This window comes from Rhinolophus sinicus, linkage group LG05 (assembly GCF_036562045.2).
Source record: "Rhinolophus sinicus isolate RSC01 linkage group LG05, ASM3656204v1, whole genome shotgun sequence".
NCBI lineage: Eukaryota > Metazoa > Chordata > Mammalia > Chiroptera > Rhinolophidae > Rhinolophus > Rhinolophus sinicus.
Window position 1 is genome coordinate 159576117 of NC_133755.1, and position 23280 is coordinate 159599396.

Sequence of the window (23280 nt, forward strand, 5' to 3'; positions counted from 1 at the left end):
GTTCTTGGCTGCATACTATGTCTAAGAAATCTGATCAGATGCACAAATAAATTAGAGTGACACTTCACTATTATCACCAAATGGCATTATTAAACTTTACCTGGAACTTGCTTGCGCCACCTTCAGAAGTTGAATGAAACGATCTACAAGAGGTAAGCATATGGGCCCAAGAAGCAGCTCGAAATTCGGTTGCATAAGCTCTGTCAGCCCTTTCATGAAGCTGCTGTCACAGCAGTAGACCTTGTTATGTGGAGTCACCATGTAAGGAACAAATGTGTAGTTCCCAGTGCACATCTGTGGGGAGAGCAGGCATCAGGAGGTGGTGAGCTAGTCTGTCAACTCGACACTAATGTAATCCCGAGTCTTGGTAAATAAGAATACTGAATGTGAAGGGGAATTTTAGAAAAAACTCATTTCTTATTTATGACCTATGAAAATGGAAATTTCCTCCAATTCTTTAACTAAGTACTTCAAATAATTAGGATTTACAGATGATACAAAAAACAGTAGGGCCCAGTTTCTATCAATCAATTAAATATTTATTCGCCATCTCTCATGGTGAAGGAGTTACGATATATGCTGTAGGAAAAACAGAATAGCTTAAAACACGGCCTTGAGCTATCAGGGAACTTAAAATTTAGTCAGAGAGACAAGCACACATACATGAAAATATCAAAAGCTAACATTTAAGGCCTACCCACATGACAGGCTACGCTGTGACTGATGCCAGAACAAAGCTGCTCCCCTCTGGGCCATTCTATCTCAGTCATGGCTCCATATGTCTCCCGGTTACTAAAACTAGAGACCCAGAACTTCTCCTTGATGCTTCCATTTCCGTTATCTCCCATATCCTATCAAAATCCTATCTATTCTACCTCCAAAATATATCTGGTATTTGTCCATTTTCCTCCATCTTCTTGCCAGCACCGTAGACCATGCCGCCAGCATACCTGGCCTGAACCACTATCAACTAGTCTCCCTGTTTCCATTCTTGCTCTTCAATCTATTCTCTATCCAGTCATCAAAGTGATCTTTTAACAACCTATGTCAGATCACTTCCCTCAGCTGCTTAAAACCCCCTCCCTTGCTCTTGGTTGAAGATAAAACATGCCACTACAGCCTACAATGGTTGGACTACCCAAATTCTGCCTTTCTAACCTGAGCCCGTGCCACTCTCTAGTCACTCATCATGACTTTCTGTCAGTTCCGAATGATGCCAAGTGCAAACAAAAGTAGAGCTAGGAAGAAGAAAGAGGAAATTGGACTGGGCACCTCTGAGTAATAAACAAGTTTGACCAGAGCTCAGGTCTCAGGGAAGGGAAGTGAATTCAAAGCTAAGGATTTTAAACTACACATTCTGAGCAGTGGGAATCATGGAAGGATTCAGAACAAGAAAGAAAACATAAGCAAAGCTGTGCATTCTGACACTCTGGAAAGAAAACAGAATGGACTAAACAAGAAACAAACAAGATTTGAAGAAATTAGGCCGGAAGCTACAAAGCATGACCAGATTAGCAGCAGTAGCAATGGATGCATGCATTCAACGTCGAAAGGAAGGAATCATCTAGACCTGCACACTGGTTACAGACAAGAAGGAGTCAAAGGTGACTCCACAGTCTTAAATGGGTCTCCTAAAAAAAAAAGGGGGTATCATTAACAAAAAGCAAGAATTGAGAAAGCAGAACCAGACTTCATTATTTATGAACATACTGTAGCCTGGGGCACACGTCACATTATCAGGTAATGAATCAAACAAAACCTGACTTCCAGTGAAAATACAAGAAGAACTTCAAGAAGCTCAGGTTGGGTTTGGGGTGGTAGGGTGAAATGTTCACGTTTAGAGAGGTTGGGATTTCAGGGCAGTGGGACACCCAAAGTGAAAATATCCAAGAGAGTTGGAAATATGTGATTGGCACATAAAAAAAATTTGAAGCCAAAATACAGACCTGGGAATTCTTTGATATGGTTGAATCTAAGGAAATGGCAGAGACCTCTAAAAGAAAAACCTCGGAGAAAGAAAAAAAGCAGAGGGCTGAAAACCAGGACAAGAGATGTGGAAAACTCTATTTATCACTGTTCTTAGGAGTCCAGCTCCTCCGTTCCGAGCCATAGCAGCATTATGGAGAACAACACATCACTTCTCCGATCCTAGAAGTTAACTAATGAGAACATTTATTGGCCACTTGCATGTGCCAGGGCATGAATGGTCATAAATTCACAACTGACTGAAGAAAGTGCTATTGTCTCCATATTACAGGGGAGGAAACAGGTCAGGTGGGAGAGGTCCCACAGTTGGTCTGTGCTGTGTTTGGGACTCCAGCCCAGGGACTCTTTCTATAGCAGGTATGCCATTATCGCAAGGGCGCTGGACACCCTCCCTAGTGGCCTTTACATGCTGGCACTCCAACCCTTTGCCTCAGGTCACCTTCCACAACCTGCATGAGCCAAGTTACTGTCACACAGCAAACCGATGAGAAGTACCTCGTGCCCTTACAGCCAGACTTAATTATTTATGAACATTTTATGGGTTGAGGCACTTCTTGTGTGCCCAGTAATGAAGCAGAAACTGGACCTGACTTCCATTTAAACTATGAGAACTTTCAGAGGGTAAGGTTTGATTTTTAAATCAAGAACATGAAATTGTTCCTTTCTCAAGTTCTTCTGGAACAATAAATGGAAGACACGTCAGGAAGTGAGAAAATGAACATATCTTGCTTCTAATATGTTACCACCATCCCATATAGCATGTGAACCAATTTAATCTTTTTACCAAAGCCACTGCTGAGGCAGAAAAAGGCACCCATATCAAGAGGCTGCTTTCCAAAGCTTCTAGAGCTTAAACTATGAGTGGCTTACAAAAGAGCAACAGAATCAAATACTCCTGTTTTAGCTAAGCACTGTAACTCAAAATCACAAAACAAACGCTCTGAAATCTAAGGCACAAAATAGGTATAAACAGATGAAAAGTCGATAAACCAGCAAAGTGCTATTAGAGTTTCAGAATATTCTTCTTCTGCTACTGGATAAAGTTCTGTATCCTCAGAAGTCTTACTATCTGTGTATTTGTGTATAAGACATGAAATATAATACATCATTATCGAAATACTGGGCATTGGGGAATAACGCATCTGTGTAAAACTAATTCTGGGAGAGAATAACCATCAGATGTCTGGGTGTATGATGAGCAGTGGAGAGGCAAAAAGAGAAAAATGAGAGTTGTATGAACAGCAGAGGAAAACAGATTCCTGAAACTCTCTTCCTTCAAACCCCATGGAGTAAGGCTTCAGAACGCTTGTTGAAAATATCCATCATGCTAAGGTTTTCCTAAGTTCCTGGCATCACTGCACTTTCTGGAGTCCCTTCCCTATGTTTCTGAGGCAACAATTTTTTTTTTCCATTTCCCATTGTTGGTGATCAAAAACAGGAGAGGCTGATAAGCTGCAGGAGGCACACAGATGCTAAGAGACAGCCCTGGGAGCATGCAGTAAGCAGAAAGTGTGAGGGTTGGTTGTGGGATGGTGCATTTTTTTTTTTTTTAAAGATACAAACTATTGGGTAGAGCACTTTTTCAAAATCTTGAAAATTAACAATATGGGAACATTTATTTCCTAAGTTGGCTCACATATAACTTAGAAATGTCATCATTACAATTTATTTATAGATTGCTACCAAACCTTGAGTTTGAAATAACTAATAATCTAAAGCAAAATAAAAATAACCACTGTGCGATCTAGAACAGACATCTCTGGTGTAAATGCTGCCTTTTATTAATAACATGCTAACTCTCAAATACTTAAACCTGGTTTCGGAAGAAGAAAGACCACGTTTCCTTACATTTCAAAACGCCAAGGCATGACCATAAAATAACAATGCTGATCTCTGTGGCTCATGGTTGCTTTCATGGTTGTAAAAACCTACAGATCAAAATCTAGTCTTACTCTATCTAATTATCTTTTTTTTTCAATAATACCAATTCTGTTTTTCAATTTTTAAAAACGTCATAAAGGTGTACATAAAGTATGTGTGGAACATGAATTACACTTCTAGGAAGACATGCTTTCAGCATTCAAACATATTGAAATGTATGTTCAAAATACTTATGTTTTAATAAAGACACCCAGCACCTGCAACACAGCACTTATTCAAGTCAGTGGCAACTTGTTGATAATATGTAATATTAGGTTATCTTACAACTCTGCTTCTCCAAACATCCAAACTATCATGGAGCATGACTAAGCCCTTTCTACCAATCAGGTCTCAGGTAAATGTTATTTACTCGAAAGGCCTTTCATGACCACTTGTTACAATAGTTACCACTCTTTAGCAAGGTGCCTTATGTTAATTTTCTAATTGGTTTGTTTGTTTATTTGTTTATTGACCTTTCCCCCAACCAGCCTCTGGCACTTCTCATTTGTTGTCTCCTGGAATAGTTATAGAATATGGTTGTTTCCACATTCAACCTCCTACTGACAATCTCTTATGACACCAAGCCCAAAGCCTGGCACATGGTACATGTTCAATCAACATTTGTTTAATAAAATCTATTACACTGAATCGATGCATGAAAGGCTAATTGCTCATTTCCTGTTGAGACGTAAAGGATGAGTTTATAATGATAATATTATTTATGCTGCAGTGAGTCTCTGACCTGGTAAAATCTTAACCATAGGTTTTTAAATTTCTGATCTAAGGAAGTACTATTAATTGTGTTTTTAATGTTTTAAATCAAACCACGTGCAGATCTTTATATAGTGTATTATTTCCACTCTAAGTTGCAGGGATACATTCTTTAAGGTATTTAAATACTGGCTTACTTTACAAAATGAAAAATACAACCATTGGCATAACAAGGCTGATTTCTCTGTATATCATCATTTTTCTTCATGCATTTAAAAATGTCTTCACTTATTTTTATCACTTTTAACTTCTGTTTAATTCTGTGTGGAGGGTAGGAATTCTATAGTATGGTCTCAAAGGCAGATACAAGATTTAGGAACTTAAATCAATCTCTACAGATAAATTGATGGTAGATAGATTTTATACATGATATATATATATATACATACATATATACCTGTGTGTGTCTGTGTATATATGTGTGTATGTACATCTATAATTTGTATGTATAGATATCTATATATAGATATACATACTTACATGCATACACATGTGTGTATAACTACATGTGTATATATGCTATTTTAGTGTCATTCATAATTCCACAAAATTGGATATACTTTGGAAATTTTTTTCCAAAACATAATTACATATTTAAAAAACAGGTATCAGTGTCATCTCCATTATTATAAAATTTCACTGTAAAGAAATATTTAGATAAGATAAAATAACCATATTTATATTGATATGTCAGAAACTTTAAAGATGAAAAACAGAGATAGAAATTAAAATTTTGTGCAGATGAAAAGAATGAATAGCAGAGACTAGTTAAGGGGGAAAAACGATTTTAAAAATGTCTGGAAGGGTTAAGCAAAAAAATACTTACAGTATTCTTCTGGCAAATGATTTCCTGAAAAATGAGAAAAGAAAAAAGTAAAGCAGTAGTCAATACAAAATTAATAATTAATTAATTGAACTATTCTTTGTGGGAAAATTTGTATTAACAATGTTAATTAGCAATTTGAAATTTCAGGGAGTGTAGAGTAAGTTCTGCATCTGAGAAGTTTATAATCTGACAGAGGAGAAAGGAGAACACAAAAGTATCATCTATGGTTTAAGGAAAACAGCATAAACATGTAAAATCCCAAAGTGAACAATCTACAAATCATTTTTGCAGAATATGTATGCACAGAATTACCTTTTCAGCCATGATCTTTTTGGATAATGTTAAAATGAGTTTGCTTTCCTTAAGTACGACCTCCCTCATACCCTGGGAGGGCAGTGAGGTAGCTGGAAATAAAGGGTACTGGCCACTAATCAGAATGGGCAAATCCACACATAGGTCATAAGGCCATCTGACAATAAGTAGTGATAAATAAAATTTACATATTGTTCAATAAGAAGTGGAATGTGATAAATACACTGCGGGCAGTGTCCCTATCTTCTAGGTTGTGAGGAATAAGTGCGATCATGCAAATTAACGTGTCTGGTGCATAGAAAGCTCTTGATAAAACCAGCTATCATTATTATTATTCCTAGACATTAAAGTGACTAGAAACACAGGGGAGAATCTAGAAAAACTTACAGTATAAAGGCTTCACTGAGGTTGGGGAATCATGACTTAGAAAACCAAATAGAACAGCTTATTGGAAAAGATGGTATGTACGTTATCATGGAAACAAGAAATGTAAGGCATGTGTGGATCCTCAAGGTGGGTCCATCTGGTTAAGAAGAGGACCCAACGTTGGTGAGATAAGAGAAGAGCAATGCAAAACTCAGCTGACCAACCATCCTTCTGCATTCCAGGATCAACATGGAGGCAAAAGGGAACCAACGAGGGCTTTGGCTTAGAGCAGTCGGTAAGATTTTGGAATGTTTAAGGATAACACATGAGCCAATAAAAACCTGTAGTGAAAGTAACTGTGCTGGGTAATTTTGAGAGCCATAAAGATGTATATAAAATACTAAAATACCTTCGGTACCTCATAATCTTGCTGATCAAAGAGGACATGTACACATTTAGAAGGAAACATCATAAGCCTAGATGCACGTGCATGTATGCACACACATTCTAAGTCTAAAGAGCATATTACAGCATGGGCTAGAGTTTCTAAGAGGAAGAAGACATTAGTAGAGATTGAGGAAGTATGGGAAGAACACCTGAGAGGGTGGAACTCAAGACGAGCCAAGGAGAACAGACACAACTTCCGAGCTAGAGGACTAAGAACAGCAGAGGGCCATTTAGAGAACAACAAATATTATCATCAGGGGCTAAAGAAGACAGTTCATTTGGGAAAGTATCGAAGAGAGAATTAAAGAGGTATTTGAAAAAGATCTTGAATTTAATCATTGGGATAAAGCAGCAAGTTCCTTTTGGCACATACTGATAATAAGATTAGAAAGTTATGTGGGGCCTTATTGAAGAAGATTTTGAATGGCAAAATAAAGTACTCTGTACTGTGGGCATTGGGCAAAGTGTTTTTTAAGATGAGCAATATCCATAAGGAAATTGCAGCGCATGGAACACTGTTTATAATAGCAAAGGTTGGGAAAAACATACATGTCTATCAATTAGAAACTGGTGGAATAAACTATGGTACCTCCAGATAATGGAATACAATGGAGTCAAATAAGAGTGAGGAAGTTCTTTATGTAGGGATATGGAAATCTCCAAGATACACTGATAAGTGGAAAAAAGCAAATTACAAGATGGTTTTTACTCTATGCTCCCTTTTATGTAAGGAGCTTAGTATGCTCCTTTTGACTTTTCTCCCTTTTAGAGAGAAATTATTTTTCTAATAATTTTATAAAAATTTACATTTATAAAATTTCCCTGGAAAGATATACAACAAACTAATAACAGAGGTTGCCAATGGAGAGGGGTGCTGGCTGGCTCAGTTACAAGGATCGAGAGTGGCTTTTCACTATACTGTACATTCTTGAGCATGTTAAAGTTTTTGTATCAGGTTAATGCATTACCCAAGAAAGACAAATAAAGGTAAACCTTGTTAAAGTTTGTTTTAAAAACACTAATTAGATGGTGGTATTTAGTCTTGGAGGGGAAAAAGCATTTAGGTAGCTATTGCAAAAGTCCAGGGACGTCCAAGTAAGGGCTTGGGCAATGGTGGTGTCAGGGGAATGGAAATCAAAAGACAGATGAGTGACATTGTGGAGGAAGGTTGAAAGTGGCGTTTCCCACAGGTGTCTCACAAATAGCTACTGAACACACATACACAAATGCACACATACTCATTTATGAAAAAACTATTATAATAAAATAAATAGAAAAATGTTGGATAATCAGAAAAGCCAGAAACACAGTCTGGAGAATTTTCCAAATTTGATTTACGATGCATCCCTCCAGAATAGTAAACACTTTCAGATACTGCTCTCTTTTGATAGGACAATCCTTCTCGCCTCCCTCTAAGTAACAAGGAAACACCCTCTGTCATCCTCTGTGTATAGCAGAAGAAACCCGTTCTCTGTGAAACTGGCCTGGACTGTCTTCAATGACACCTATTTTCCTGGCCTGTCTTCCAATGACAGTGGAAGTAGATCACGTCCTTATTTTTGCCATCCCTAACCCTCATACAGACCTCGATGACAGCACTGCATATACTAATTGCAAATGTTGCTTTGTGTCATTCTCCCATCCCACATCAAGAGACACCTGGATGCCAGGACCATGTTTGTTTTTTTCATGTTTACACCCTACTGATTGCCTAGCAAATTGAATGGCATGGAGTATGTACTCAATAAAAGCATAAATAAATGAATGCATTAATGAATTATAAAATATTGGACTATGATCTGGATAGATATGTGAAAGTTCTGGCTCTGCTCCAACTAGTCATCTGTCATTTCGCCTCTCTCAAATGTAACACACTAAGAGTTGGATTGAGTGGTTGCTGGTCTCTTCCAACTCTGTATTCTATCATTTGCTTTTGGCTAAAGGCCCATCAGTCAGCACTGTCCTTGTGCCACTATAAGGAGAAATGTTCCCATGCCCAGCACAGGAGCTACTGTACCATCATCTCTCTTTCGGTGCAGCAGGCACAGAAATGGAAGTGGTAGTGAAGGGATCTGTGGTCAGGACTGAGAGAGCTGGAGGCTTTGCTTGGATGACAGATAATCACCACAGCAGCTATGGGCTTAGGGCCAATATATGATTTCTTCCTGGAGAATGGCCCATTGGAGTACCAACCATCTAACATGGCTTCATTGCTTTCATTTCAGGGAATGTCTGAATCATAACAAATCATGAATCTATTAAAATCATCCCGATAGGAATCTACTGACTTCTTATTAACTACTGCTTGTGTTTTGTAGACACTAAATAGACACACATTGTTCACTTGAAGGAGACGGAGTTTACTCACAGTTGATGATGTAACTTTAAATGAAGCAACAACTCTAAAGAAAAAACGGTACTATTTGTGCATTTTAACTCAGTACAATGAGATAACAAGACCTTGAAAGGTATGTACCATCTAAGGTGGAATAGTAAATGTTCAATATGCACTAAACACACTAAAGGGAAAAAAAAGGAAGAAGGGGAATCAATTTGAGACACAGCTGCAATATTTCACACCACTTCATGGAAATGTCTCACCTAGGAGCCTAGAAATAAAAAGATAAAATAAACATAAACGTCAGTTCCTTATCAGTGAATGTTTCTGGAGATACATTACCCCACTACAACTTCATAATTGTCTGACATCTTCAGGGTCTTCTGGTCAGTTTACCCCTGGCTGTGCCAGAAACATCCCCCCAAAATATTTTTTTCTATTTTCCAGTACCCTTTGATAACCAAATAGGGAAGGAAGGCAAAAGAGATACTCTAGGTCTCATTCCAGGGGAAGACGAAGACAACTTTTGATTGCTATTTCGGACAATATAACTTTGAAGAGGTCATTTTAAGGATAAATAAATGGAGTATCTCCAAAATTGGAAAGTGTTTGTGCCTAAAGTTTAAGCAATTACAGCCAAGGAAAGGAAGTGGGCACAGCTGGTATAGGGTTGCCAAGTCAAATCCACTCAGGGTGGAAGAAGCAGAATGAGCAACCAGAATTTCAGTTTCCTGAAAAAAATCAAAGGAGCTGGTAGTTCTTGGCCAGGGAAGAACAGCTGGGCCTTTCTTCTGATTCCTCTTTTTGGAAAGCTTGGCAAGTTTTCCAGTAAAGTTGGCGAAAAGAGGGATATTTCTTGTATTCTCCAAGCCCCATCATCTTACCTAATTTCAATACTTCAGCACTACAGAGGGAAATATCAGGTGGGCTACTGTGAATGCCCTGGGCCTCACTGAAAAGGTGGGGCTCACCTTTACCCTTCCGCACGCTGCTAAAATAAAGCTGAGTAGGCTCATGCAGCACACTGCCACACAGGTGTCAGAGAACTGGCCCATCTTTAAAGTCCGGAAACTAATTACATACGTGCTTACATAAAAGCTCAAGTTGAAAAACACAACTCAATAATCTGACAAAAACCTGAAAAAGTCCTATTTTTACAGGACATATGGAATTCTTGGACAGACTTAGAGGGAAAGATACCTGATGACAAATCAAAGAATATGGGGCTTGCCCTGCTCTGGCACTTAGTATTAGCTGTGTGTGCCCTTAAGTAAGATTATCTCTCTGGGTTTATCTCTCATCTGTAAAGAAAGTATCTTCTATCTGTCCAATCTATATAGTAAGTATCTAATTTGTCTATCTCAGGGGGTTGTTTTTAAAAACCAAGTGAAACAAGTTTGTGAAAGTACTTTAAGTGTTTTAAAGCCACATACAATATGAGTATTAATATTACCAAAGCAAATAACCCCAACTCAATTCCTATATCTCCAGATCTAGAGACAATTTGTACCCATGTTGCCTTATGATCAGGGGTAAGAACACACCCTTCTCTTGATATAAACAACTGTCAATTAAAACAACCTGCACCAAATGTCAGGTTACATTATACCAAATCTGGAAAGCAATCCTCAAAGAAATTCTAGACTCACTTCTCCTTCTCTCTTAATTTTGTTTAAATAAATATATCTCGGTTGGAGAACTCGACTGGAAGTAGATAAACAGGGCTGGGATGCTGATGAGTGACATTTTAAATATACAGCTTTTGAAACAGCTCCTTCACACAAACTTCTCTTTATAATGTGTTGCTGTTATGATCATGAACTTCCTCTTTGACACCAGCTGTTTCTTTCAGCAACACCTAATTGGACTATATTATCCAAGGGCAGGTGTTTCTTTTTTAAAAAACTGTATTGTTGAAAAGTTACAGGCACAATGCATTTCTGTACAGTAAATTACATTTTACACATAAATTGTAGCAATAATTTCAAAGATGCATTCTCTAAAAGGAATCAAATAGGATCATGGGTTGGAGGACCACAAAGATCAAGTGCCACAGAAAGAATTATTTATTTATAATGAACAAAAGGGAATAGAATTTAGCAAATCTTGCCCTATTTGGGTGGGAGTCAGGAGGCGTTCAAACTCACACCCTCTGTCTACGGAGGTATTTCTTGCTCTTTAAGATATTCAAACTCATGGGCCTGTGATGAAAGTCTCTACAAATAAATAAAATACCTGATGCCAACCCGGTGATATGATGACATCTTCCACTCACAGTGCCCCACTGATTTCCCTCTCCTTTTGACAAAGTGGTAGTAAGATGCTAGAAACAATGGGTTGGGGGACGGGAGGTGAGGAGGGGGGAGTAAAAGAGGAATTAGGAAGGAAAGCAAGGGCATGGTTTTATCCAGTATATAGATAATTTCTTAGAAGATGTAGTATTGCCAACTGAAAACTGGATTCTCCAGTCTCAAGCCCTTTCCAAAACCTTAGGGATGGATTTCACAACTGGGAAATCAACTCCTCTAAATAAATCATTCATCTAATTTTGCCAGTTCAAGATGGTCAGAGAAAATCTTGATGAAGCAGTGCTCACATGTATGGCTTATCAGCTCCTCCCCAAAATTACCTCTTTCTTTCCACAATTTGACGTGGAATAATTATAGCTCAGACAAAAGGTCATTTTTGAAGTAAAATAAAAGAAGACTGTTTCTTCTCTCAACAGAAAGAAAAATCTTTCCACGAAATATAAGGTAGGTGTTATTTTAAAGTGATGAAAAGAATGCAGTAAAATTGTTAAACTGAAAGCATCAAAAATCTTTGTCAGAGAGATCACTTCTTCAATTACATAAATGTCTAACAATTATACTGTACACCTAAAACTAATATGAAATAATATTGAATGTCAACTGTAATTGAAAAATTACAAAAGGTGGAGAAAGGTGAAGGGGAATAAGAGATAAGAGATTCAAATTTTCAGGTATAAAACAAATAAGTCATAGGGATATACCCATAGGTAATGTACAGCATAGGGAATAAATAATATTGTAATAGCGTGGTACGGTGTCAGACGGTTCCTGGACTTATCATGGTGGTCACTTCTTCAGGACATAAATGTTCAATAACTATGGTGTACACCTGAAACTAACATAATATTGTACGTTAGCTATATTTTTAATAAAAAATACTTGTGGAAAAATACAAATTTTAATTTTACACACAATTCAATCTAAAACTAAACTCATCTTGGTTATTTACCTTGTTAAGGGAGGTAAAAGTTTAAGAAAAGGAAGTAATGGTGTAAGAACAAAAACAAAAAAGGTTTTAGGGTTTAAGAACACTCTGGAATCTTAATGGATTCATTAAATACAGATAAAAATTCAATTCAAGACCAAGGTATTAATAACAAAAATTACCTTGATATCTAGTAAATTGGTGAATTTACTAGAAACTGGTACAATCATCCAAATTTACAACATGGACATCATTGCTCTTTTCAAAATTATAACCATGTGTTTGAAGTGGATATGAATGAGTATCAGAAAAACAGACTTAATATCCAATTTCACATATATCCAGTTTCACACACATAAACTCTAAATGAAATTGGGTCCCTCTGTACCTACAGGTAAAAGATCATGAATCTGGGTACCATGGAACTGTTTGAATGAGCAAGGATGGTAGTTCTCAGGATTCATCGTGTTGTAGCATGTGTCACAATTTCCTTCCTTTTTAAGGCTGAATAATATTCCATTGTATGTATATACCACATTTTGTTTATCCATTCAACCACTGATAGCCATTCAGGTTGCTTTTGGCTATTGTGAATTATGCTGCTATGAATGTTGGTGTACAAATACCTCTTTGAGATCCTGCTTTCAACTCTTTTGGGTATATATTCAGAAGTGGAATTGCTGAATGATATGATAATTCTATTTTTAATTTTTTGAGAAACCATCATACTGGTTAAAAATTGCTAATTTTTAGTGGGCTAATTTAGTGACCGTGCTACAAATTTTGATTTGTGCATGCTATTCGTATTCCAATCTAGAAAGTACTCTAGATGCATTGAGACAGAGTAAGAGTTTCAGCCATCATATATGTAGGTACTGTATTCAGTGAGATAGTGAAGGAGTAAGCACGCAGACAGCTTTCTGTATAGAACAGTCTAGTAAGGAAAATCCCTTCTGTGATGTAACTTTTCACGCAATGATTAAAGGGAAAAATACAACTAAGTTTCTTGAGTAAGGAATAATCTCACATAATCATTACGATTTAGTATAAGCTGTGTCAGCACAAACTGATATGCACGTCAATTCTGCAGTGGATAAAATGGGAATAAAGCCTATCTTAGCGCAGAAAGAAAGATGCAAATGCATATGAGGCTTTCCAATCACAGCTAGAACATTAAGAACAAGAAATTTAAAAATATTTTGAGATTCAATTGCCTAAAATATATGTAAATTATCCTGATGAATACAGAAAATAACAGACTATAGCAACCTTTACCTTTTTTTAAATAAAAGGTTAATTATGAACTATTCCAAGTATATTAAAAGTATATTAAAAATTATCACACACTCACGTATGTATGACCTAGACTTAGAAATATAATGTTACAGAGATAGTTGAAGACTTTTGTCTTCCCCTCCCAGTTAATTTGTTGTTTATAACTCCCATGGACACTTCTATCCTTTTGTAACACAAATGTGTATAAAAGCATTGTCTTGCATGTGATTACAGTTTGTAAAAATAATATTATACTGTATACATGCTTCTGTAATTTGTTTTCTGCCTCAACACTGTTTCTGAGATATACGGACATTAGGGTTTCTGGGCGGGAATTCCTTCTCGCCCGTTCTCAGGAATTTTTTTGCTTTCCCCATCCCGAATCTTGAGAAAAGTTGCTTGGGAAATTAGGAAAATCGGCTCCTTGAACCCAGTAATACCCACAGAGGGAAATAAATGCACTTCTCACAATGTATCTCTTAGACATTTTTCCTATTTATGGCTATCTAACGTTACATTGCGTTGCAATGTTACATGCGACCAGACAACGCGAAACTAGACATGCACGCGCGACACCAGAATCAGATACCATATGACCAGCTAATTTTAGCTCTTGTAAATCGAGCACATTTGATCATGGAGATCAGAAAACAGTTTGTATTTACACAGAGAAATATTTATTTTCACAGCCCAGGATTTGACTACAAAGTCATCTTCAGGTGAACTAACTAAGGAAATCTAAGATAGTTTACCTTAATATGACATTGTAGTCAAATCCTGGGTTGTGAAAATAAATATTTCTCTGTGTAAATATGAACTGTTTTCTGTTCTCCACGATGAATCGTTTCCACAAAGTGACGGCTGATACTACCAACCACACTCGATCACTTATGGAAAGAACAGTATTATGAAATATTAGACATATGTTGAATTGCTTACAACCTGTAAGATTAGCAGTTAAAGTCTTAAGCAACAGAGAAGCTAATATTCTCACAAGTGAAGGAATTTTTAAATTCCTGTTTAGTAATTTAGAAAAACAGAATTCTTCAATGAGGCAAATGCTTTTAAAGGAAATAAAATTTGAATTGGTTAAACGTAGAATTAGCGTTCTTGTGTCTCTCACAAAGTACTTGAGCAATGTTGTCTATGTGGAAGAGGATGAATTTTTTGCCTTGTCAAGTAAGAATGAAATTGTATGACTGGCGAAGTCATTAATGGAAAGACTTTTTAAACGAACATTTACAGCAGAAGAAGTTCCAAGAGAAGAAATAAAGGATGTCCTTACAGAGAGTTCCGACATTAAATCAGAATCTGATCTGAAGTGTGAATTGTCTAAAGCTATATCAATTTTGACATCAAAATCTAGCCCTATGCATGCAAACAAAATATGTGCTTCTCTAAGGAAGGAAATGAGCTTATATGAAGCAACACTTTCTCTCACTCCCAACTTGAAGATGCATTTAGATGCACGCATAACAATTCTACCAACGTCTACAGAAAATGAAAGAAATTTTTCCACATCAAGTATATTTGTTACGAAGCGAAGATCACGATTATCTGATTGGGCAATTAATGCTCTATGTTTCTTAGAGTTTAATTTTTAAAATGACAAATAAAATCTATTTGAAGTATTTTTTTAAATTTTCAAACGAATATTTGCATTTGTTTTCTATTAATGTCTAATTTAATAAATAAAATATTTAAATGAGATTGGGATTGTTAATACATTGTGTGATATAGGTAAAAACTCACTGTATACTATAAGGTTTGGTTAAATAAAGGTTGTATTAATTACATTGTTTATATTCTGAGAAAACCTGAAATATAACAGAAAGCCAAAATGATACTGTAGTGACCCCTGTTTAGCGTTCAGGGCAAGAAAGGCACTAGTCATGAAATTCTGGTCGACCTCCATTTAGGAAATTTTATTTACTCAAGTTTTGCGTCGACCTTTTACATATACGAGTGTCTTGAAACCTCTGAAAGACTGTGCTGGGGCCATGAAACACGGTTGCCCCACCTTCTCTACAGCTTTTCTGTTTATTAACATTTACTGTTACAGCCATTACTGCAGATGATCAACGAAAATTAAATAAAAAAGATTATTTCGGGAATTCTCGAGAATTCTTGAGAAATATGATTTCCCGTTCTCAATTCCCAAAGGTTCCAAAATGTCAGGAAATTGGAAACCCTAACTGACATTGATACCTAAAGCTGTAGTTAACTCATTTTAAGTGCCCTATAATATTCTATTCAATGACTATACCAGAAGGTATTTCCCAATTCCTTTAGGGTAGGGGTTATTACAAACCACCTTAGCATAAATATTCTTGATTATATCTCCTTAGACATGCCAGAGAGTCCTTTTACAGTACACACCTACAAATACAATTACTATGTCTTTGTGGTATGCTTATTTTATATTATTAGATATTGCCAAATTAATCTTTAAAAGGTAGTGACAATGTATTCTCCCACAAGCAGAGTGTAAGTTTCCCACAGTCTTGCCTTTAGTATTGCAAGAGCTTAATTGTTGACTGCCAGATAGTGTGTAGTGGTCTTCTCTTGTTTTATTTTACTTTGTTTTTATAAGCAGCGTCATTTACAGTGAATGGGGAATGGCCTAAAAGAAAGAGAGGGACTCAAAGAAGGGAAAAAGGAAAAGAATCACAAGAATTGGAGTAGAAACCTTTGGTTATAAAGGAATTTCTGATGATAGAAAAAAATGATTCATCAGAATAACTTCCTCACCGTACATAAGAGGCACTCATTTCTCCTAAGCCCTTTTTGATGTCAGATTCATTTCGTGTATCTGCCCCACATCTCATTGCCGAATAGTGTTTAGACTTCTCCCACTTACTGAGAGAACCCGAATGAAGGTCTGATAATTTCTATTACGCATGAAATAAATCAGAAAACACTTGTTACAGCAATTTCTTATTTTTAAGCAAATGTAAGATCTTAGCATTGAGTCTCTCATTAATAGGCACATAAGAAGTTCTCATGATAAAGGAAATTGTGAAAATGGTGTTATTACGATGCTAAGGAAAAAAAAAAAGAATACTATCTCTCAACTTCCCTTTCTTGAGATACAATGATGATTTTTTTGAAAAAAAGAATTAAGTATTTCATTCTTAATATAATTAGATAGTACTTGTGACTTAAAACATACAATTTTAACTGCAAGTACATGATTTGATTATATTCTAAATATCCTTTCATATGAAAACTCACACCTAGATTTTAAGTACTTTTACGGTTCCTGTCAACTGTTTTTCAGGAGCTTAAAGTTAAAATTTTTCCTATAATTTCTTCCTGAGAATTTGCTGCCAAAGAGAAACTGCTCTGTTCAACAAAGGGCAATAGATGAAAATAAAATTGGTGCAGCTGTACTTTCTAGATGTCCAAAAAAACAATCTAAGTGAAGCTAGATAGACGATGAAAATAGCATTGTCATTCTGTCTTTGCCCTTTGAAAACAGGGAGGTGCTTCATTTTTATTTTATTTGGCCAATCCACGCATAATATATTATTTATAAATATCTCTTGTTCTGCCTTATTTCACAGCAGTCCTTTTTGTTGGTAGATAGCTGGGATAACAATTACACCTATAACTAACTGCAACAGAAATATATAAAATTAAACACACACACACACACACACACACAGACACAGACTTTTCTCCATAGCAGAAGATCGGAGGAATTTCTAGAGTTCAAAGGAAATTGTTAGACTGAAAAAACTACTTTCTATCCCAGAGACCTTTGTCTTCTGCAACCAGACACCTATTTGAGCTAGGAACAAGTTCAATAAGAAACAGCAAAAGCTTAAGTTAATGGGAGAAGGAAGAGAAAAGAAAGGATGGATGTTGCATGAAACAACGCAGGAAGCATACTTGATTGGGTTTTCAAAATAAACATGCTTGCAGGAATGTCTGATGTCCTTCTAACTAGTGGTAATTGCAATAAAGTTGAGTGGTTAAGGGGGATGGGCTTTGAAATCAGACACACTTGGTCCCAGATTTTACTAGCTGTATCATCTGGGGCATATGATTAAATTTGTTTGAGCTTCAGTTTGCAAGTCTATAAAATGGTGATGGAATATATTACTCACAGGGATGTTTTAAGAATTAAGTGTGAAAATGTATGCAGGTAAAGCATTTAGTACTTAGCTCAATAACAAGCAGCTTTTATGTACAAGATAAATGAGTATGTTTTAGACAGACTAGCCTTTTTTAGAGAACTTTATTCAAATACCAATAACACTTCTATACCAAGGCTGGCTGAAAGCAATTAAGTAAATCAGTTTAGTTGTCTCATACAAATTTCTGATAAGATTAGCTTTATCTCTTTCTCTCAGATGTAACTTTAATTCATTAAAAAAAAAAAAAAACTTCCGTAGGAAAGAATGACCATAAAATTAAATCGCCAGATATCAGTAGCGCAAAAACAAAAACAGAGTGAAAAATGTCCAATATAACATTGCCTGCTTAAAATAAACAATGCAAAGAAAATAAATTAATAGAATAAAAAGAATAAATAAAATAATCTCACTCCTTCTTCATCAAAAGCTAATATATGTTGTAAACAGTAACAAACCAAAATGTTTCAGTATATACCATCACAAAACTTTCTGATGCATTAATTAAAGGGGTAAATCTGGGATAAAATTAAGTTGGGGGTTCTTAAAAGAATTGTTCCAGGTAAAAACACATTTAGACAGAGTATGGACAAATCTCATTGGACTATTTCAGAATATTCTTTAAAGGGACAGCCTATCAATGCCCAGCACAATATCTGGCACGTAATAAATGTATTTGCCAAACGAAACTTCAGATTTTTCAGAGAAAGCTGTACAAGCTTTAGATACTCAGATAAAAGCAAAATACTACTTTTTTTTTTTTTTTTTTGGCATGGATTTGGGGTTAGAGATCTTCATGTAATAATTACTAAGCCATCAGAAATATGGCTCTGGGTTTTAGGGCTCCGTGTTCCAAGGCTGGCTTTAATTTGGGAACTGGAAGATAGAGCTGAGAAAAAGCACATAACGCTGGCTGGAAGTGTGTCAAAGGAAATGAATAGCATCGGGCTCAGTATAAGTTTCACTGAACTGTTAGAGGCTTTTCAAAGAATCACACAATGTAAAAATCACGTGGCCTTGCAAAAGCATTCTAGGCAATCTTTTTGGACGGAGGAAATACCCTCATATCATTAAGTTTCGATAATAGAAAGAATGACATGGGACATGCTGAATTTTGTAGACAAATAGACAGGGAGAGTTTTTATTCCCCCTTTTCCATCTTAATTGAAATCTTATTCACATGAAAGAGGATGGAGATTTTCTGGTGATACTCAGAGTATTTCTACCTAGTACTTTCAGTAGAAAGCACAGTATTTCTAGTTGGACAGGAGTGCTCAACGAAACCTCCAATGAGGTTTGACGGTGCTTTATGCAACCTCCTCTTCTTTCTCTGTTGTGTGTACTGATTTTCGAGTAACACAGTCTCCCCAGGTGTAACTCTAACTGGAACCCAGAACTCAACACTAAGTTTTTCCCTATCGATGTATCATCAAATTTCTACACTGAAGTCTAGATGACTCTCACAACTTAACTAGTAATTGTTGCATAATTATCAGACTGACAGAAACACCCTTTCACGAACATAAGCTACTTAAAAGTTTTTGGATGACAGGGGTGCCTAAAGTAAATATTTAGTAAACAACGGAGGTACCTTCAGTGACTGCAGAGAGTCTGAGTTAGTATCACAGTAGAGGATGATATTGTTGGCCATGCTGAAACTTTCTCTCACTCCAAGGTGGTAAAACAAGGATGGCTGCCGGAAGGCATCACTCATCTCCACCACAGCAATATCTGCAAACAGAAAACAAAGTCCCCCAAAAGGTCAGACCTAAATAATGCCCAGAAAGCACATTTTGGTTTCAATAGCATAGTGTTCAAAGAGGAAATGAAGAAATAACAGGGATTTTCCCTTTGCATTTACCACTGAATTTTGAATTTGCTGTTCTACCCGGAAGTGGTTTTATACAAAGCAGCCAAACTGCATTTTTTTTAAACAAACGGGGATCATATAACTACTGGAAACTAAGCAGAAGCTGCAATGGTGGCAAGTGGGGTTAATCCTCTCTTAAATTTCAACATTAAAACAAGTTAACTAAGATTGCAGAAGCAGATCCATGGGAAGCAGCAATAAGTAATAACTGTAGAACTAAATTTAAAAAGCAGATAGGTAAGATTGTGAATTAATCCAGAACTGTATTTTATAATTAATTACTATCTAGCAAGTCCCTAGCAAGTATAATCAAGAAAAAAAGAAAGGTATAGGAAATTATGACCAAGGAGAATATAACCACAGATATAAATTTTCCAAAGAGATGCCTAACACCAAGGCAGTATAAATCTGATAACCCAAACTGACAATTATGTCACAAAAATGAAATTCAGATTAGTCTCAAACTCATGTATATATAGACAAAAATATGAAAGGCAAATGAGCCAAATGCACCAAGCATTATATATTATAAGAACACTAGGTCACTGGTTTAAAATTTATTTTGGGAATGCAAGGATGGCTCAATGGGGAAAAAATCATTAGTATTTCCACAGATGCCCCAAGTGCTTTGATTAAAATTCAAAATCAACTTCTCATTAAAAATAATTGCAAATTAAAAATATAAGGGTAGTTATCGAACATGAATAATTATATATATTTCATAATAAGTGCCAAATTTGCTCTTATAGGCATTCCCATGAAAATCAGGAAAAAGAAGAGACTGTCAACTATTCCCACTATTAGTTGAATTCCTGAAAATCTTCATTTATGCAATAAGATTTCACAAGCTAAGGAGGTATAATTCTATAAAATAAAATACCCAATTATCATTACTTGTGGATATTATGATTGTCAACCAAAAAACCGCTACAGAATCAACTAAATAACTATTATAAGTAATAATATAACTTAATAAGGTATCAAAATGCAAACTTATTATGAAAACCAAGAGCTTACTTTATAATCTGAATAAGCATTTGGAAATTATAATAATAAAACATATCCCACTCACAACTAAAATGAAAATGTTAATATACCTCATAACAAATTTAACATATGATGCTTATTTGTTAAAAGTATGTGCAATATGTAACAGATGAAAGGTAATATCTTTATAATCATCTTTTATTGGTCAATTTAAACCAAACAGGCAACCATAAAAACATACAATAGAAAATTAGCCTATGGACCTTGGCAGGCAAATTCACAAAAGTATAAGTAAAATGGAAAATAAACATATGAAAAAATATTCTATATCTCATCACTAATAAGTGCACATTAAGCTAACTATAAAGTGCCACTTTTTTTATTAAGAAGCAGCTAAAGAGATGTTAAAATGCCCAATGAAGACACAGAGAAATGACATGTAACAAGGGGAAGTGTAAATTTTCTAGGAGGCTTATGGCTAAGATTATGCACACTTTTTGACCCAGTAACTCCATTCCTAAGAATTTACCCTGAGACAATTCCTATAAATGTGACAGATTTACTTGTAAGTATGTCCACTGAAATACATTCTTTACAATAAAAATGGAAAACGCCTAAGTAGCCATCAATAGGAAAATGGTTAGGTAGATGACAGATTATAGATAGATAGACACATACACACATACATACACAGATACATTGATAGATCTAAATAATGACATATTATATAAAAATTGAAAACTATATTCTAGAATATTTAGCAGTGAGGGTAGATTCAAGCTATATTAAGTTAAAAATATTAAAATATATACATTATAGTATATAGCATATACATTAAAATATAATGACTACATTACAATATATATATTCTACGTGTATACATGGACATGGAAAAAAAATGTCTGGAAAGTTATATACCAAATTTAAACTGTGATAATAAATGTGTAATGGGATTATGAATTATTTTTTTCTTCTTTATGCCACCTACATTTTTTTTACCAGATTTACTATGATCATTAATTACTTTTATAATTTAGGAACCCATCAAAATATGAAAAGAACAACACTGAAAACCAGTGTGACTGAATGTAAAACCAAAGGGCAGCATATAAAAATAATACAGACTCTTGAGAAGCTGCTTGGTGCATCGTCAGCCTTACCTAATGAACGAGAAATTACAATTCACATTCTTTGAAGAATAAATAAATCAAATGAAACTGAGGCTAAAAACATAGAAGGCTTAGAGAGGTTATAAAAAAGGAAGACAGGTCAAAGGAGATTCAAAAGATATTTTTCAAGGCTAAAAATGACTGAAGTTTTCTTTAATATAAGTGAAAGTTTTCTTTTGGGGTCCTCAACACTTCTACATCAAAAATCAACACATTAAAAAAAAATGAGTCACTGCATCCCTCCCACAAAGCCCATCTGCCTCCTGCACCCACACTGCTTCCTCCTCCCGCTGATGCCAGCCACTCGCAGCCAGTCACAGCACTTTAAAATCAAGAGAAAGCGTAAAATGGGGCTGAAAGAAACCAAATAAAAAAGTGGCTGATGAAAAGTAAACTAGAGACATACAAAGAAAAATACTAGCTAAGTTAAAGTAGTGACAAGGGAGGGAATGGTTATTTGCAGAGAACTCACTCGTGGAATTTGATGTTAAAATAAAATTCCACGAGTCAGTTCTCTGTAGAAGGCTTTAAGATTAAGAGAGAAACTAGACATTTGAAATAAATAGTAGAAGCAAAATAAGGTAGTCATTAGATCTGAACATTAAGCAGGAACAGATCCATTTTTGCAGGCTATTTAGACCTGAACATCTAAGCAAAACAAATCTATTTTTTGAATGCTATATAGAACATCAAAATGCTTACTTACGTAATTTTAAAATACCACAATACGGTATAACTCGGAAAAGGATTGATTTTTCTCTACTTCAGATTCAGATGCCTGATTTGTTCTAATTTATTTGCATTTTTTTCTAAATTTATTTTTTAACTTCCATAGAGCAAAACTCACTCTTCCATCTTCTTTGGTGAAGTGTCTTTGGTGAACCACTGTTTAAAAATTGTTGAGTTTGTTTTCCTATTACTGAGGTTCATGTGGTTTTTGTAATTTCTGGGTATTTTTTCCCTTTCTCAGCTATGTGATCTGCAAATACTTTCTCCTAGTGTGTGACTTGTGTTTTCATCCTGTTAACAGCATCTTGAAAATAACAGAAGTTTCTAACTTTAATTAAGTCCAATTTATCTTGCTTTTTTTCTTTTATGGATTTTGCTTTAGGTGGGGTATTTAAAAAAATCACTGTCTAATCCAAGGTCACAAACGTTTTCTCCTGTGCTTTCTTCTGGAAGTTTTATAGCTTTAACATTTTACATTAAGGCCTATAATCCATTTTGAGTTAATTTTTATAGTGTGAGATATAGGTCAATGTGTCTATTTGTTGTAAAGATTCTCATTTCTTCATTGAATCATCTCTGCTTATTTGTCAAACATTAATTGGCTACATTTGTGTGAGTTTATTTTTGGATTTTTCTATTCCGTTCCATTTATCTATTCGTCTACTGTTTTGATGATTGTAGCTCTATGGTAGGTACTGAAAGCAAACACGGTGAGTCCTCCAACTCTATTGTTCTATTTTCAAATACTTTTAGCTATTTAAGTTGTTCTATTTGCTTTCCTGTATAAATTTTAGAATCAGTTGGTAGCTGAGAGCTTTCAGTTGATAGCTACAAAAAAAAAAAAAAAAAAGAATGCTCCTGGGATTTTGACTAGAATTGTGTTGAATCTACAGATCAACACAAAGTATTTG

The 23280-nt window shown here is 35.5% G+C and overlaps 1 protein-coding gene across 4 annotated transcripts in view; it reads right to left on the bottom strand.

Moving 5' to 3' along the window:
- Positions 1-23280, bottom strand: part of MAP3K5 (mitogen-activated protein kinase kinase kinase 5) — a 180894-nt gene that overhangs the window by 103000 nt on the left and 54614 nt on the right. For all 4 annotated transcript variants that reach the window (XM_019732726.2, XM_074333624.1, XM_019732727.2 and 1 more), the window contains 3 exons: positions 19206-19345; positions 5504-5527; positions 101-294 (listed from right to left, as the gene is read on the bottom strand). In XM_019732726.2, coding sequence (XP_019588285.1) covers positions 101-294; positions 5504-5527; positions 19206-19345 — 358 coding nt within the window. The remainder of the gene's footprint in view (positions 1-100; positions 295-5503; positions 5528-19205; positions 19346-23280) is intronic.